The following is a 17919-nucleotide window of genomic DNA, read 5'->3' as shown; positions in this document are numbered from 1 at the left end:
TTAATTTCTCCCCGTTCAGACCCAGAAACGTTCCCTTCTTGCCTCCGCGCCCGAGCCCCAGGCCAGCGGGCCTCGGCGGGCTCGCCAAGTCTCTGCAGTGCAAAGCCTTATCGGTACACGGGCAGTTCCCAACACAGGCTGCCACTCTGTTCGACGCTACAGGCGCAAAACATTACTCCCCGCGTTTATTTTGTACGACGTTGTGCTTGACTGGGAATCCCACCCATTCTCCAGCTGCATCCGCCTGAAAGCCGTCGGCTGCTAAGGCTGCGGGGAGCAAAAACACACCCGTGGACGTAGACGTGTGTGTGCATGTGCCCCGCTGCCCCCCCCTCTCCCCCGGGCCGGCCTAGGGAACGCCCCCCGGGTGCTCATGCGGCTGCCAGCGGCGGAGGGTGCCTGGCGCTGGGGCAGCAGCGGCCTCTCCCTTCCCTTCCCTTCCCTCCCCCGCCTGCGGCAGCGCCTCCCCCCCGGCCCCAGTCCCAGCTCCGGCCGCAGTCCCAGCTCCAGCCCGGGCCCGGTCCTGTCGTGCGCACAGCGGTGGACCCGCGGGCAGAGCGCACGGGGGGCCATGGCGCGGACCCTGGGCGCTGTCCTCCTCTTCCTCCTCCTTTGCGGCTCCGCGGCGGCCGGGTACGTGGGGCCGGGTGGGTCGGGTGCGGGCGGGGGTGCGGGGCGCCGCGTCTCTCCTCCCCGCCCAGTGTGGGGCAGCGGGGCGCTCCCGCGGGGGCAACCGCGCTGCCGCCGGGCAGCCTGTCCGCAGCCGGCATCACCTCCTGCCTCCGCCGCGGGTGCGACAAGAGAGCCTTCCAACATGTATCGTACGTTGTTATGTGGACGCTGTTACTTGCCTGGGGATTTCATTTCACTCTCTGCCCTTTCTCCTTCTGCCTGTCTGGATTTTACAGCCCTACGTTCCTGGTGGCAGCTCCTTGGAACATCAGGCCTGGAGCAAACGTGAGTGTTGGGATAGCCCTGCTGCCGGACAGCCCAGCCCTGGTCACTGTAACGGGAGAAGTGATCAGAGATAACGAGACCATCTTGAGCAGGGAAATGGTGTTTGAGAAAGGTAAGAGAATGGAGTTGGCCTGGGGGGATTTAGATTTGCGTTCTCCCACAAGTATTTCGTTACTCTTAAAATATCACAGCTTCTAGATGGTACAAAAATAGGAACTTGATTTTACCAAGTAGGAGTCGTTTCTGGGAAAACAGTCTTGTATTCTGCTGGCTCTGTCTGCAGGTGGTGACAGCGCTGGATAGTGAGTGGTTACATGGGTGTACAGCTCATTGTAAATTCTGAAAATAATCAGGTAGTAGCAAAGTGAGATGGATGTGGGGTTTCTGAGGAGTCAAGAAGTACTCTGGTCAATGTAGTGTGGCCACTGAAGAAGAAGTACTGGCAGAGCTGCTCCCTGGTAGGCGTGTCGTTAAGGTGTAAGGTGGAAGCAAGTGAGTGGAATAATGGCAAGGGTGGAACAAACAAGGTGATACAGCATCTGGAGCTGGTTGCTTCTCATGCCCTAAGAAAGGGAGGACATGAGGACAACGGGAAAACGGAGATGACTGTGTCAGATACCATTACTTGGAAGCTCTCTGCATTTGCAGAAACATAATTTTTCAAGGATCAAGACCTGAATCGTAGGACAGGTTGTGGATTGATGGTAAGTAAACCTTGGAACAGGCTGACAGTCAGTGTATGACGCCCTATGGGCAGCAACAGTGTAGTGGTGGCAGCTCTGAGTAGTTGGAGAGCTGAGATACCTTCGTCATTGCCCCTTTTTATAAAGGGTGGCTGGGAACAGAAGCATAAGATGTCCTGGCAGAGATTTGCCCTCATGAGAAGAAAATATTTTTGGATAATCCAGCTTTTGGACTGCTCGTAGCATGAAGCAACATAAATGACACCCAAGCTCTAGCTTCTTATTTGTCAGAAGGAGAGTCTGAGGGCAGCATAAAGTCCTAAAAAAATCTACCCTGCTATAATAAACTTGCTTCTTCTTGGTGTCAGCTGATTTTTCTGGAATGTCTTAATGTAGATGCCTTAATTGGAAGCATCATACCTTCATTTCAAAGCCTTCCTGAAACCCCACCTCTCTTCACAACCTGCATACTCTGGGGCTTTGAGTGTGATGGGAATGCATTTGACCAGATTAAAGAATTCATGGCCCCATATGCAGAAAAGCATGTCAGACCCAAACTCATCTGGCCATTTCAAGTATTCTGAAAAAGTTTTCCAGACCTGTGCCTTGGCAGGCTTTGCTTCAGATTGGGTATTGTTTATCCACTCTAATTCTATACTGTTATCAGATGTATGTCCTCCGGCAGCCAGTGTAAAAGCATAATACTGAGGCAAATTTTCTGTTGTGCTATGGGTAATTAAAAAAAAATAGTCGATAAGTGTTCATTCCTGATTTAAATCAAATTTATGTGCATAATCTGTTAGTGTCCACATCTAACACTGAGAGCTGTGGTAATGTATGCCTAAGGCAGTTACTTTAGGACAGATTTGCTGTTGTCTAAAATCTGCATGCAAATGAAACAAACAGGCTGTTATGCCTATGGTCCTTTATCTCAAGTCTCCATAACACACTACATGCCATATTTAGATCCTGTTTATGCAAAAGTACAGACCAAGCCTATTGGGCTAAACATGGTGGAGGAGTCAGCAGTGGATAAAGGAACATTCTTACTCTCTGGAGAAAATAACTTGTATTTGTTACGCTGTTAGTACTGAGCTTGCCTCTTAATGTTATAATTCTTCCTCAGACCTTTCCTGACAATTTTTTAATACAAGAAAACCCAAGAACAAAGCAAACCCAAACCAAATTATTTACTGTTTTTTAAAAGGAAAACTGTCCTTTTCTTCCTCTAACTATGCTGGCTTTTATTTCCTGCTTCTGTTCGGCTGAACATCAAGTTCAGTGAGCTTTCCATGAGTTTCAACCTGTGGTGTTGTCCTTTTCAACATTAAAAAACAGACAAGCAACTAGTAATTCCAGGCATGTGACAATGCATGGTTGTCTCTGCACAGCACACAGACAATGCTAGACACTAGGAGTTGCTGAAGTCAGAGTGATGGTGGGTGATAGGAACAGGAATGACACTTTATCAGGCTAGATACAGTGAGGAAGAAGAAGAAATGCTATAGTACATTGCTTGAAATGCACAGATTTATTGCTAATTTTCAGTCTTTTTCCTGGCTTTTAAATATATATTTGGTTTTTCCATGCTTTTTTACTTGATAAATAGAACAGGGAAAAAATAAAAAAGGTGCTGAGCATGTAGTGTATTTCCTTTTGCAAAAATCCTTAAAATTTAGTATGTGGCCATCCATTCTTTAAAGTCAAGTTACGTAATTTGTTAGTCATTCGTTCTCTCTGAACAAATTCGTAAGCAAAACTGTTATGGGCCAGGAGCAAGGGAACTGCCCTCTAACAGGATGCAGTGTGGAAGGCGTGTATCTCAAGGTGCTTCAGGAGTGGATACTCTGTTGTGAATAGGCTTACTCAGAAAGAAGTTTGTTAGAACAGGATTCTGAAGCTTTGAATTCTTCACTGAGGAGCAAAACAACCTTAAAATAAGATATGTAGTGATACTGTTGTAGCTGTGTTAGTCTAAGAATGTGACTGAAGGAAGATTGAGGGAGGTTTTATTAGGTCAGCTGTTGCAGATGAAGGAAAAACCCTAAATGTATCTCCAGGCACACAAAATCTTCTCTAAATGTCATCATTGCTGCATATATTAGTGTGCAGAAAACGTTGCTTTATCTGTCACTTGGGCATTAGGTTACACAGAGGGGCTTATACAGTGGTATTACTGTTCCTGTGGTGCACATGAGTTTGATGACTCTTATTGCCATATGTGTCTATGCAGAATAAGTATTAAGGAAGGCAGAGTGTAGCTGCAGTTGTTGACTGTGCTGAATAACCAGAAAGCTGGAACTGATTGCCTGCCTCGGTCATGCTGCAAATTCAGTGGCAATGTTTCCTAAGCTGGCTCAGTTATAGTCTGTATTTTTCCTTGCATGGTGACATTAAAAGCAGGGGATTAACTGCTTTGAAAAACTGATCTGACTGAAAAAAAAAGTTTTGATTTTGTTGAATATTTGTTTAGGCTGACAAGTTCCCTGGTTCAGTGTGCAAACATTTGTGTTGATGGAACTGAGGTGGACACAGAGTTGGGAACTGGGGACAGAGGAAAGGCTGAGGACAGTGTTTTTACTAGAGCTGTTTAATTTTGCAGGCTGAGTTCAGCTGAATGCCTAAGTGTAAGAGTTATTACATACCTGTCTGGAAAAGTGCATCTGGAGTTGCTTGAAGTTAAGGGTGTGCTCTGGTTCTCCAGCAGCAGCTCAGTATGGTGCATGTACTGGTCAAAATTTCTGAGTTAGTTTTGTAAAAGGATCCTGTTGAATTAAGGCACAGTTATTTTTCTTCATATAATATAACTCTTGCTTTATGTAAGAAATAGAGTGCTTGCTCTCTTACAATTGATAAAATATTCACTGCTTTAATGTTACTGGAAGTGGAATTTTGATAGCTGAGTGATTCTTGGGAAATGGTCCATTAGAGAAAGGCTTTAGCAGTGGAGTTTGGTTCGCATCTTTATCACGGTTTTCATATCACAAAGGGAAAAGAAATACATTTATTAATAAATGGCTACTTTTCATTCTTTGGAGTGAGGGAGAAAGTGTGCATGCAACATTCATTTAAAGAAGTGCTGATATTTTGAGCTTGTCTCAATATTCCAGAACCCAAATATACTGTAGCAAGGGAGACTGTTTAAGACCTATGTTTTGGTACAGAAATGAAATTAATTAGATTAGGGAAAACAGACCAACTCAATGTCTGCAAGAAGGATGTTGCTGCTACAGGTAAACTTCTTGTTAGCAAGCACAGCCGAAAAAAAGGACAGTGCGTCACCAGGAGAGGATAAGTTTCCATTGTCTGCAGCAGACTTCAGAAAAACACAGAACACTAACTAAAGCTGCTTCTGTGCACCGTATCAAGCCTTGACGCGTTTTTTGTGGAGATGCAGTATCAGAAAGATCCTCGCCCTGATTGAAAATGACTGCCGAAGATAACAATGGCTTATGTGCAATTTGAGCTGTTGGGTTTTCTGGGTCAACAACAGAAAAATAATGCTGAGAATAATAGGCAAGTCAAATTTTCTGCGTGAATGGCTTGATTTTCAGAGATTACAATGAAGGCTGATTCTTGCCATACATATTTATCCAGTCATTGATCAATAAAGATGTAGTTTGCATTGGCAAGAAGTGTTGTCTTACAGGGTTTGCTACCCAGGCATTGCAGTGTGTGTTAGCGTATGAGAAGTCTTACACCTTATTGCGACAGTTTCTGAAAAGTCTGTCTTCCTTGCTGGTGCTAGAATGATTTGGAAAGAGTAAGTAGCATATAAGTTGAAAAACAAATCAGTTTTAAGAAAAGCTTTCATATGTATTGAGGTGTCATCATTTACCTGACTGCATGAAGGTTTTTAATTCTTAAGATTTAGTTAAAGCTTCTGCTATTTAAGGTACAACATAATGTATTTAAGTCGTGAGTGAAAACTACTTTGTGAACTGAAGAATCTGGTTTACAATAATATGAGTAGTTTGCGTTCTCTGTAAATTTTTTGTTAATTAGTTTGTACTGCTTTTCTGTACTTCTAGAGGGGAATAAATGTACTTGTTGACAGAGGTTACTGAGCTAGAGCATGGTTAATACTCAACTAGGATTTACAAAACATGATAGAGTTTGTGAGAGCATGTGTCAAGCTCAGACATGTAGTGATCATCCATATAGACAATGGAAAACCTGCTTTTACCAGAAGGCATGTTTTGCATATTTAATAGTACAGTTCTGACCATGTTAGTATGTGAACCAGTAAAAGCGACCAGGAATAGTAAGTTGTAAAGTAACAGCTAAATGGAAATGAATGGACTAAGTATGCCAGTCACTTTTGTTAACCTTGAGTTGCCTCTGCACCTTATTTCAGAATAAAATGGCAGACTGGTAACAACAAAATCTATGCTGAAAATCTACATGGTAAAGGGTTTTCCTGGCAGTTCAGTGGGACAGCTCCTTTTTGCCCAATTCTGCATCAATGCCTAAAAAGCCAAACAGCAAGAGAGCAGGATTCCCATGATTTTGCATCCATAACCTACACCTCAACATGTATATGTAACTATGCTTCATGAAAAATAAGTTGTCAAATAGTCAGCACATGCAGATAATCTCTGCAAAATCAGAATTAAGGGAAAATTTTTTGGAAAGGATGTCTTGGGGCTGGATCCAGAGACAAGGGAGCTAGTAGAGAAGAGGGTGATCTCTTATGAACTTTTGTATGGATGGAGAACATAGAAGAAAAAAATCCCAGATTTCTGTGTCCACTGTTGAATCCGTCCAGGCTTAACTTTACTTTCAATTTCTTTATGTCCTCCACCCCAGCAGCACAGGGGGATGGGGAATGGGGGTTGTGGTCAGTTCCTTACACCTTGTGGCTGCTCCTGCTTCCCTCTCAGGAGAGGACTTCTCATACTCTTCTGCTCAAGTGTGGGGTTCCTCTCATGGAAGACAATGCCCATGAACTTCTCCAACGTGAGTCCTCCCCATGGGCTGCAGTTCTTCAGGAACAGGCTGCTCCAGTGTGGGTCCCCTGTGGGGTCACAAGTCCTGCAGCAAACCTGCTCCATCATGGGCTCCTCTCTCCATGGGGCCACAGGTCCTGCCTGGAGCCTGCTCCATCACAGTCTTCCCACAGGATCACAGCCTCCTTTGGGCATTGTCTTGCTCTGGCAGGAGGTCCTTCATGGGCTGCAGGTGGAGATCTGCTCCCCAGTGGACCTCCATGGGCTGAGGGCACAGCCTTGCCTCACCATGGGCAGTACCAAGGTCTGCAGGGGGATCTCTGCTCCAGTGCCTGGAGCAGCTGCTGCCCTCCTTCTGCACTGAGCTTGGTGTCTGCAGAGCTGTTTCTCTGACATATTCTCATTTCTGTCTTTAGCTGAAGTTGCTGCATTTTTTTTTTTCTCTTCTTAACTGTGTTGTCCCAGAGGCTCTACAGCTGTTGCTGATGGAATTGGCCTTGGCCAGCAGTGGGTCCATTTTGTGGCTGGCTGGAATTGGCTCTATCAGACACAGGGGAAGCTTCTAGCAGCTTCTCACAGAAGTCACCCCTGTAGTCCCCCCTGCTACCAAACCCATGCCCTGTAAACCCAATCCAGTGGGCCTTCACGTGAGACGGAAGTAAATTGTGGAACTCTGTGTCCCAGGTATAGGGACATAGAAAATGGGATTGCACAATTTCATGAGAAGTAAGTCCACCAATGGCTGGTCCAGTAGAAACCCACTGATTTTGGCTTTTCAGGCCCCAAGCCTTAGATTGCATAGGCTGACAAGACTATGCCAGGAAGGGTCACTGTGTACTACTTTATGCTGTTCAGATGTCTGTCCTTGACTATTGCTGAAGATGGGACCTTGGGCTAAAATGACTTCTGTTTTGACCCTGGGAGTCTGTACTACATTCTGGAAAGCGTTTGAAGAGAGGTGGGAGGAGTTGGGGTGAAGTGTCAGGAGAAGTGTGGTATGCACTTCGCTGGTACCCTCAGGTACAAAAAAGGTAGCTTTAAAGAGAAAAGGAAAGGAGCTAACAGTGGAGCTCCAGATGGCTCAAGGGTGATGTTCTTAGTGGTGTCTAATTAGAAAGAGATTCAAACTGAAGTGTTGAGGGTTATGCAGGTACCTGCAGAAGCAGGAAGCGGTTGGGAAATTCATGGGTCTCCAGTCATATACAGGTGACTTCTCTTTTCATGAGACTCTTATGACTATTTGCACTAGCAGCATTGTGGGTTCCCATGCTCAGCTATCCCTGACTACCTGCTTTTGAAGGCAGAGTTGAGATCCTGTCTGCAGAGGTTGTATAGTACATGACAAGAGATTGTGCTGGTTCCCTTGGGTTCGCTGTAGTCCAAATAAGTATGTGCATAGAAAACATGGCCAGGGATTTATATTGCCCTTATTTACTAATGAAGAAAGTCTCTGGTAATATTTTTATATATCTAAATAATTCTGTGATCTCAGAAAAGTTATGTGGCTTTGTCATCACAGACTCTGAATGCATTCCAGAAAATGGAAGAAAAACGATATGAAAACAAACCTCCTTCTTAATAGGAAACTTAAATACTTCCTGAATGCTTTATTTGCAGTGGATGTGTTTCAGAGGTGACTTGGCTTTAGAATTTAAAAATAGAATTTAGAATTTTGCTCCAGTTGCAGCAATTGATGTGATGAGGTGGTACTGATACTGCCAGATCTCTGGTATAGACAGGCTAAGCCACATTTTGTCCTAGTATGATTTCCCTGTGTTTTAAGTCGGAATAAAAACTGCAGCTGCTTTAATCTGCAGTAATAGTGGCTTTTTCTCTGTTTATTTTATGGACAGCAAAGTGGGTAATAATGATGGCCAATAGCACCTTGAAAGCAGGATGTGCGGAAGCCTGTGAGTTTGTGTGTTTGTGTATAGTCACCAAGGGAAAACTAAATGAATGAAATTAATTTCCCATTCAGTTACGTAAAAGGTTTAAGTCTGAGATTGTTCTGAATTTTTTGTGTAGTTTCATAGACTGGATCTGCTGTTAAGAAAGGTTTCTTTGTAGTATTAAAAAACAGCTGACAGCTGTAAATGTATAATTCATGGGAATATAGTTTCTTTGGGTATGGTAGACAGTGATAATGTCATGTGCATGACAAAGAGTCCATGGATGGTTCTTAAGAGGCCAGTCTTGGGCAGAAGCTGGAAGGAGCCTGCACTTGTGTTTATGTGTCTGGGATGGTATCTGCTGGATAGCTGTCAGAAGGCCTGTGATTAGAGAGATGATTTAGTTTTGGAAACATGAAGCTGTTTTGTTTTCCTACCCAGCATGCAGTGTCTCAGATAAACCACAGAGCATTTGAGTGCTGTCTTCTTGCAACTGGCTGCTCTATGACCACTCCGCTGACAATGGAAATAATAGTATAAGCCATCAAATTGGTTGTTTTACTTTAAGTGTGCAGAGAATTAAATGACTGAATTATGACCGAAGTCTGAAAAGACAGTGGAAGGAAACTTGGTGCTTGCCTGTGGAAGGGACTGTGGACGCACTAGGGCAAGGGAAGGGTCGCCCGGCATTGGCAGTGTCTGTCTGTCTGGGTGGGTTGGAGATGGTGTTTTTTCCTCAGGGGTGGATCTGGCAGTGCTGGTGAGAGAAGAAGGGCTGAAGTGGTAAAAGGGACAAGCAGGAAGGTACCATGACTCCTTTGGTTGTGAAGTAGAAAGACACAGGGAATGCCATGGTGAGGGGGGTAGAGGAGATGAAGGACAGCACTCCTCTTCCTATCTTGTGGTAAATCAGTATCTATTCTGTCCTGGCCATGACTGTTTCTGCTTGTGTTTCTTATAGTTGGGTTTCTACCATTCTTATGTTTGTGGAGTAAAGCCAGACTGGAGAAAAACCTTTGGATTTAGCTGGAGAAATCTTTTTTAGTATGAATTGTCCTGGTTTTCAGGAAAATATCCTTACACTCTCCATTGCAGACAGAAGCTAGAAATTGTTAGTGACTACAAACTGTGGTAAAACGTGGCTTTAACTGCAAAAATGTCTGTGCCTATTGCCTTTCTCCTGTCCTCTAGAGCTGAGGTGCCCTGTCTCTTGACTGCACCCTCAGGTGATAAATTCTGGTCCATGTCAAATTGTTTCTTCTGTCCCTTGACACCTTTCCTCATAGGCAGCACTGCTACCCTGCCTCTCTTTACCTCCCTTTATAATTTCTTAGTGCTTTTAGCCACCAAAATTGCAAAAAATGAAAAGACTAAAGGGTGGTGGAAATGGGGAGTAGGGTAATGGGTGGCTGTGGAGGGAAGTGTATGTATTGCTGACAGGCAGGAAGGGTTTAGAAAGCTTTGTGGAGCAAGTATATACCACTTTGCTGCAGGCCTGTTGGTTTCATTTAGCTTTGGATGTCAGCCTGCATGCTGCTGTCCGCTAGCAATCCCTATTGCATGCATTTGAGTGCTGTATTGCCCCTCCTTCTATCGTGTGGCCCAAATTTAGCCATAACTCAACAGCAGTGGCTCACACTATGTATTTTTTGCTACTTGCATAACTAACCAGTGCTAATTTGGGTGCTAATTTTAGGACAATAGATGAGGACTATAACACATTTAAAGAAAACTCTGAACTTGACAGATTTGTAGGTCTTCTTTTACAAAGAAAAAAAGTATTTTTCACTCCCTGGACAGTTTCGACCTTGGTATTTATGCTTTTTTTTTTTTTTTTTAGACACTAAAATAGTATGTATTTTGGATAGGAAAAAAATATGGGAGGGCATGGAAGAATATTATTTTTTACTTCACTGATGTGAGTTTTTTGAAATAGACTTTGCAGGAGAAAAAATTCCATTTACCACTGCAAAGAATATTCTTTCCTGTAAACATTTCCTAAGCATTGGTATGTGAACACAGCTGCCAAAGAAAGACGTGGCATCATTTCAGTAAATCAGTCTGCAGTGTTTCCAGTTGCATTTTTATTTTCTCACACAAGACTAAGAAGGAATGAGGACATAGGTAGAAATGGTTAAATGAGAAGGTCTCCTTGTAGTGGTACCTGCATTTGTGTAAATTAGAGACTGAAGTGCTGCTGTGCTGATTTCTGTTAGCATAAGCTCTAGCTCACTGTGCCAAGCCATACAGTCATTTTTCTGGAACCTCTGTCCTTTTTGGGGAGTGGAAGATGAAACATTTAGGTGTAGTCTTGCTGCTGGCGGTGTCAGCTAAAGAAGGGGTAACATAAGTTTCTGGGTCCAGCTCAGGCCCATGCAACGGGAAGAATGTAAGATACCATGGTTTGTGCAGCTCTCTGTTAGGTCTAAGAAAAACATACACGTATTTGGCTCTGTAAAATTTTTTCCTATTTGCTTTGCTGATAACAATACTACTAGACCTTCAAAAAAATGGCATGGTGGCAAGGTACATTAAAAAAATGACTTAATTTCCCACTGCTGTGTGTACTAGTGACAAGTCATTATCACATTGCCTTTGATTTCTCTTCAGCTGGACTGTGCTAAATGCCAGGGACTCTTAGGAAAAAGAGGCAGGACAATGTGGTGTTTGTTTCCACAGTATTTCCATGTGTTTCCTCAATGTGATATTTACTGAATGAATACAGTACCAACTTCAGGAATTCTGTGAGAGAAATGATTTTGTGAGTGACGAGGAAGGATGTTTTTTCTTGAAGGATCACATGACTTCTGTGGTGATTTGTTTATTGCTTGTTTCTTAGCTTTTCCTCAGGATGAGTCTGGAACAGTCCACTGAATTTTTCCTGCCTCCCCCTGCAGCTAAGGCATGGCTTCCAGCTGGGAGTTTTCTCTAACTAATCCCTTGCGGTAGCAGGGACCCGCGCTAATGCCTGGTCTTTTCCCTCTGTGGCCCATTGCAGGCATGCTGGTTAGTCCACAGCTGCAGAGAGCAGATGTGACAAGTCAGGAGGAAGCATTCTGTGGTCTATGAGGCGCTGGTGCAGATGGTATAGCTGTTCTGCACTGCTTTCTAAACCTACTTCTGCTGCCTGGAGTTTGTTACTTGTAATTGTTGGGAACTGTATTTAATAACTGAAGGGATCCCTTGCAGGGATGTCCCCAGGGGTTGACAACTGCTGCGATTTCTGGGGACAGTGGACTTGCCTATGTAAATTATGTCATGTGTAAATGATGTAGAAGTGTTGCACACTGCACGTGGGTAAAAATGTCCCGCTGCATGACAGCAGAGCGGTGCCACATGTAGTTAACTCCTTATAAACCCGAGGTTGCCATATGATTAAATATAGCTTTAACTGATCAAGCGGGCAGAAGAATATGGTGAATTGCAGCAATTCATGTCCTGGTTTCAGCTGGAGTATAGTTAATTTTCTTCCTAGTAGCTGGTGCAGTGCTGTGTTTCAGCTTTAGCCTGAGAGCAGTGCTGTTAACAAACCAGTGTTTTAGCTGTTGCTCAGTAATGCTTACTCCGATCATGAACTTTTCAGTGCGTCATACTCTGCCAGTGAGGAGGGGCATGAAAAGCTGTGAGGAAGCAGAGACAGGACACCTGACCCAAACTAGCTAGAGAGGTATTCCATACCACAGAATGTCATGCCCAGTATATAAACTGGGGACAGTTACCTGGAAGGCCCAGATTGCTCCTCAGGTCAGGCTGGGTATCGGTTGGCGGGTGGGGAGCAATTGTGTTGTGCATCACTTGTGTTTATTGTTTTTTTTTCCCCTTTTAGTTTTATATTTTATCCCCTTTTTATTTCCCTTATCATCATCATCATCAGTAGTAGTATATTATTGTTATTGTAAGTTATTAAACTGTTCTCCTCTCACCCCGTGGGGTTTACATTCTTTTGATTCTCCTCCTCATCCTGTTCAGGAGGGGGAAAGGGCAGGGGGTGAGTGAGCGGCTGCCTGGTGCTGCGTTACCAGCTGGGCTTAAATCATGATAGGCATAAAGGAAAGATTTTGCCTACAGCTCTTGCTTGAGCACACCCAAAGCCATCTCTGTGTGTTGCTGAGCCGAGCTCCAGGGAATTGATTGCACCTTGGTAGTCTCTGAGAACATGGGAAAATCTTGCATGACAGGGAAGTTCACCACAATGCCAAAGAGTTTTGAATCTGCCCAGGCTGCTCAGTTCCTAACAAAATAATTATGTAATGACATGAATTTGAACATTACCTCATGCCCTGGAGCCTCTTTTATGATTTTCACTGGCTGGGAATGAGATGGTGCTCTGAGCTTTATCAAGGCAGCCAGGGAGACTGTAGCTCCCTAACACTGCTTCAGAAGGTAAATACTTTCTGAGTTGCACAAAGGCGAAGCTACTGTGATTTAAATCTCCCTTCTACCCAACCACTTCCCCCTCTGCATCATGACTGTGTCTGGCTCAGACATGATGTTACATCTCCCAGGCTTGGGAACATGGAAGAAACCCAGGATTGCCACCCTAATGTTTCTGTCATTTGCATGCTAGTTGCTCTCAAAATAGGTGGAGACAAGCAGGCACTGCTCTGGTGAGAAAACTGCCAAGTAAGTACCTTCCATGTTATGTGAAAGGTTGCTTTGGAAGCCATTAGGTGCTGCATAGAGCAATGTGTGGTAGTCCTCTGCAGTGCAAGGGCTAGGTGCTCTGCCGTTGCACTGAGTGTATACTAGCGTGTTTGCCCTGGTGTAGGTAAAGATGGAAATAGAAGCCTTGTGATGTGGGCTATGGGATGAATATCAGATTTGTGCTTAGTGTTTCCCAGTTTCCTGAAGTCATTGCTATAGCTATTGCTGCAGTCAGCTGTGTCGGATAGATTCAGGCTATCGTAGCAATACTTACCATGTGCATATATGCTTAGACACGAGAGAAATAAAAGTAAGTTCCTGTTTCTTTCAGCAGTGATGAAGTTTTTTTTTCCTGGTGACTCAGTCTCATGGCTTGTGATCATACAGAACCCAGTTTCAGCACAGCCTTATTTTGCAGCGGGACGGGAACTAGAGAAGGGTTAGGCTTTTATTATACAATTGAGAGAAATTTCGGGAGGTAGTTTTGTGTTGTTGCTGATAGTTGCCCTACATCCAGCCTCTTTTACAAGTGAAATATCTTAATCTCTTACAAAAAAAAAACAAACAACCAAACTTCCTAGTTAACAGTAACTCTGCCTCTTCTGAGTTAGGAAAATGTAAGTTTTCCTTTAGCTAAAATGATGTCTCTTTTAGTCCAGTTGTTTGGGCATGGAGTTGTTTGGGTAGATGGGAATAAATACATCAGTGAGTCTGGAGGGATTTACATTGCCTACAAATCAGGTGCTGGGCAGGACTATATAATTCCTCTCCTGTAGCTGGAAGTTGTCCTGTAACCCTGTGTGCTAAGCAAGCTTGGCTGAGCGTGGGTCTCCTTCCCAACATGCAGTGGGGCAGGGTGCCCTCTCTGCTGCCTACTGAGAAAAGTGTGTGTTTTGTCTGAGACTCCTGTTTGAAAAACCTGACAGGCTGGTGGTATTGCTCAGTCAATGACTGCATGGACTGCTTCTCGAGTGGAGAGAAGGATGATAGGAAAAAAACTGTAGTTTTAACGGTAGCATAAACATGTTGTGGAAAGAACTGTGTTGCTTAGGGCTGATGCCACCCATCCCCATTAGACTTTTGAGTACAAGGATGAAGTACTGGAGTGTGCTACCCACAGACTTCATTTGTCGGATGTGAGTCATTTGGTTTAACCCAGGTTATAATTTGAATAGGTGGTACGTGCTGGATGGGATTTTTAAGTTAGTGCTCTAGCAGTGGCTAGGACAACCCATGTTCAGTCCATAGAGACTTCTGTTTGTCACTGTCAGACGAAAGAAATCTTTGACTTTTAAAATTAGTATTTATTGGACTTCAAAGGTCAGTGATTGCTTCATCTTGAAATGCTTTTATGTCCAGAATCAAGAAGGACATAAATGAAGTATCTATTTTTTTTCTTACTCCATGAAACAAATGAGTAGGTATAGGTAGGTAGAAGATAGATAGGTATAAACTCATTGCTCTTTAGGAGATATAAAAAGGTGTGACTTAATGCAATTAGCAAGGCAGACATGGGTCAGTTTGAATCAGCAGTGTGCCCTGGCAGCCAAGAGGGATAACCACATCCTGGGGTGCATCAAACACTAGCCAGCTGGTCAAGGGAGTGGTTGTCCTGGTGTATTTACATTGGTGCAGCCTCACCTTGAGTACTGCGTGCAGTTCTGGGCTGCACAATTTAAGAAGGATGTGGAGGTACCCCCCAATGTATCCAGAGGAGGGCAACAAAGCTGGTGACCAGTCTGGAAGGGATGTCCTATGAGGAGCAGCTGAGGCCTTTGGGTTTGTCTGGTTTGGAGAGAAGGAGGCTGAGGGGTGACCTCAGCTCTCTACAGCTTCTGAGGAGGGGAAGTGGAGAGGGAGGTGCTAATCTGTTCTCCCTCCTACCTAGTGATAGGATGCATGGGAACAATTCAAAGCTGCAGCAGGGGAGTTTCAGACTGGATATTAGGAAGCTGTTCTTCAGAGAGAGGGCAGTCAAACACTGGAATAGGCTTCTTAGAGAGGTGGTCAGTGCCCCAAGGCTGTCAGTCTTGAAGAGGCATTTGGGCAGTGCCCTTTGTAACAAGCTTTAACTCCCAGTCAGCTCTGAAGCTGTCAGGCAGTTGGACTAGATGGTCATTGTAGGTCCCTTCCAACTGAAATTATCTGTTTTGTTCTGTTCCGTTCTGCACTATGCTACTCTACATTTCTATATTCTATACTACTTTATGCTACTCTACATTACATAATTAAATAAAAGCTGTGGCACTAATGGCTCCATGATGTAATGATATCCAGGATCTTAACAGTACATTTATTTGGATTCTATAAATATCTGCTGACCCATTATCTAAAATAGTTAAAATATTAAGTTCTATTAACCCACATACATTAATATATTGGTAACGAATTCTTATGGTGATGTAGTGAAATGAGGATGGCTAATACTGAGTGCTCCTTTGCTTAAGGGTGGTAAATCCTGTGCATGGTTTTGAAAATTTCAGCCTTTATCTCATCCTGCAGAATCAGTGGAAAACAATAATTTGTGTGGAGCAGAGGACTGAATAGACGGTAAAGGTGTTTCAGTTTATGTGAATGTAGAACAAAAATGTTCAAGTGGATAACCTGAACATCAGCCATCACCAGACAGAGAAGTAATGTTGCTGTAGATTGGTTTTCATACTTTTGCAACTCTTTACATGTTCCATCAACCGTGTAAGGGAGGAAGGGTTGGAGTGGTTGCTGGAGCTGAGGGTTGGTGCCCAATGGAGAAGCAACTTTAGGTTGTTATAGAGGTAATGGTTGAGCATAGCCATATTGCCACAATGCTGACTTTGTTTCATAGCAGTGAAACGACCAGGTAGGAGGTACTGCTAGAGGGAATGGCCATGATTAATTTTTTTTTTCCATTTTGCCTTTCTTTTATAACATGGGGTTTAAAGTATTTCTTTTATTCATTCTATAAAAGTTGTTAATCTCGATAAAAATGACTGCAAAAAGTAGTCACCTACTAAACTGCAGAGGAGATTAATACAAAATATCCTGGGTTTCTTTTACACATGAAGGAGTTGCAAAATCAACTTCTTTGCAGAGGCAGGTGGATGCTTTTGTTGTAGGGCAGTGGCATTTAAGAGGGGAGTTGTTCTCAAGGACAGCAGTACCAAGCCATACTGTCCTTGTTCAGGTAGTTCCCATCAGGGACATTATTGGTACCCTCAGACCATTAAGCGGAGCACTGCATTTCAGTTTTTCTGGGCTGTTCTGGGTGGTTCTTAGCAGATTTCGGATGGTAGTGATTTTTAGGTTGTTGCTGAATCTAATAGCCTGGTGGTGGTGGGATTGCGTGTCTGACTGGGGTACTGGGATTCCCCCCTGCTGGTGTGCTTCTGGGCTTGGGGTAATGGATGTGTGACAGGCTGAGTACTCCCCTGGGATGGGGCTGGGTGTTTTGGGGACCCGCACCTGCCATCCTTCCTTCATGCTCCTTCATGTATCTGTGGAGATGAGCTGCTTATCCCATAACCTAATGGTGGCTGACAGTAGCCTTAACAGGACTTGGGAAGAATAAATGCGGTGAATGAGATGCTGAATGAAGTATAAATGCAGTGTGCCAATACTGACTAATGCAGCAGTTGCTTCAGGCTGTATATTTTTTAGTTTGCTGCCAAACACTGTCTGGGCATTAATCAGCTGCATCAAGGGAATTTGGTTGTCCAGTGAGTTTTACAGGCACATAGGAATGGGAGAGGACCACTGCTCTTCTAATTAACCTGTTGATGTTTTGCCAAGTTTTCATAAGGCTTCTGACAATGTGCTATTTATTCTTTTTTATTCAGATTCCTTTGGGACTCTCGTTCTTCCAGTAGTAAGTATTTCTTTCCTCCTTCCTCAGAAAATGTTGACTCTGTAACTTTTCATCAGTTGGTGTTGATAAGATGATGTATTTTGTGTGTGATCCTAGCAATTTTCACATTCTCAGATGAGTGTATTTACTGACCAGTAAACCAAGGAGTTTTCAGATCGAGTGCTTTGCAGCTTCTTATAAGTAATTACAGGATTTTGGAGGTGACTTGCAGCATCAGCATTTTGCTATCATAGAACCTCAACACAGAACTTTGCTTTGTTTTTTTCTTTTTTGACTGGCCGGTACCTACGTGTCTATTTCAGACGAACCATAAGGGCTAATTAGAGCTGAAAGAATTGTGCAGGGCAGTGATTGAGAAATATTTAAAAAGAAATGTGTTTATACACAATCTTCTTAAGGATTTAGAAATGCACATTCAGTGGGTATACATAGTATACTAATCAAGAAAAATGTCAAATATTGAATGTGAGTCAAATATGTCAAATATGAATATCAGTATGAATCCTGAATTTCTAATTGGGGATGTTCATTTTGACAACACAATCTAAAGAATTTTGTATTTCTGTTAGGAAAAAAGTTTTACTAAAGTATTTTCTGAAACACCTGTAACCCTAAGTATCCTTCAATCCCATGGGTTTAAATTTTGATCTCAAATAAACTATATCTGATAAAATAATATGGAAATGTTGGATATATTGTTAATCAGTGACAATGAGCAGGTCACCATTATGAAGACTACCAGGTTAAAATGCATCTGTATGAACTGTAAATTAACAAACATAGAAAATTCAAATAAAAAAAAAGATTAAATTATCAAGTTCTTTAATATAGTCTTACCAGGTCTTAAAAGTGTTCAAGCACCTAAGACTAGGTGAGGTGAATTCCTCCTTCTCTTGCCACTATCTGATGTGATGAAAAATGATTAATTTTTTTAATAGTAAGATTTGTTTCAT

The 17919-nt window shown here is 43.2% G+C and overlaps 1 protein-coding gene across 1 annotated transcript in view; it reads left to right on the top strand.

The window, feature by feature from the left end:
• Positions 1–501: 501 nt before the first annotated feature.
• The window catches only part of CD109 (CD109 molecule), a 79799-nt gene continuing 62381 nt past the window's right edge, over positions 502–17919 (top strand). The window contains exons 1-3 of the mRNA XM_057418817.1: positions 502–633; positions 909–1069; positions 16938–16966. Of these exons, the coding sequence (XP_057274800.1) occupies positions 572–633; positions 909–1069; positions 16938–16966 (252 nt within the window). The 5' untranslated portion in view covers positions 502–571. The remainder of the gene's footprint in view (positions 634–908; positions 1070–16937; positions 16967–17919) is intronic.

The sequence above is a fragment of the Pezoporus wallicus genome, unplaced genomic scaffold, assembly GCF_028554395.1.
Source record: "Pezoporus wallicus isolate ANWC-B61680 ecotype Strahan unplaced genomic scaffold, APGP_CSIRO_Pwel_v1 contig_4901, whole genome shotgun sequence".
Taxonomy (NCBI): domain Eukaryota; kingdom Metazoa; phylum Chordata; class Aves; order Psittaciformes; family Psittacidae; genus Pezoporus; species Pezoporus wallicus.
This window is presented reverse-complemented; position numbering and strand designations above follow the sequence as displayed.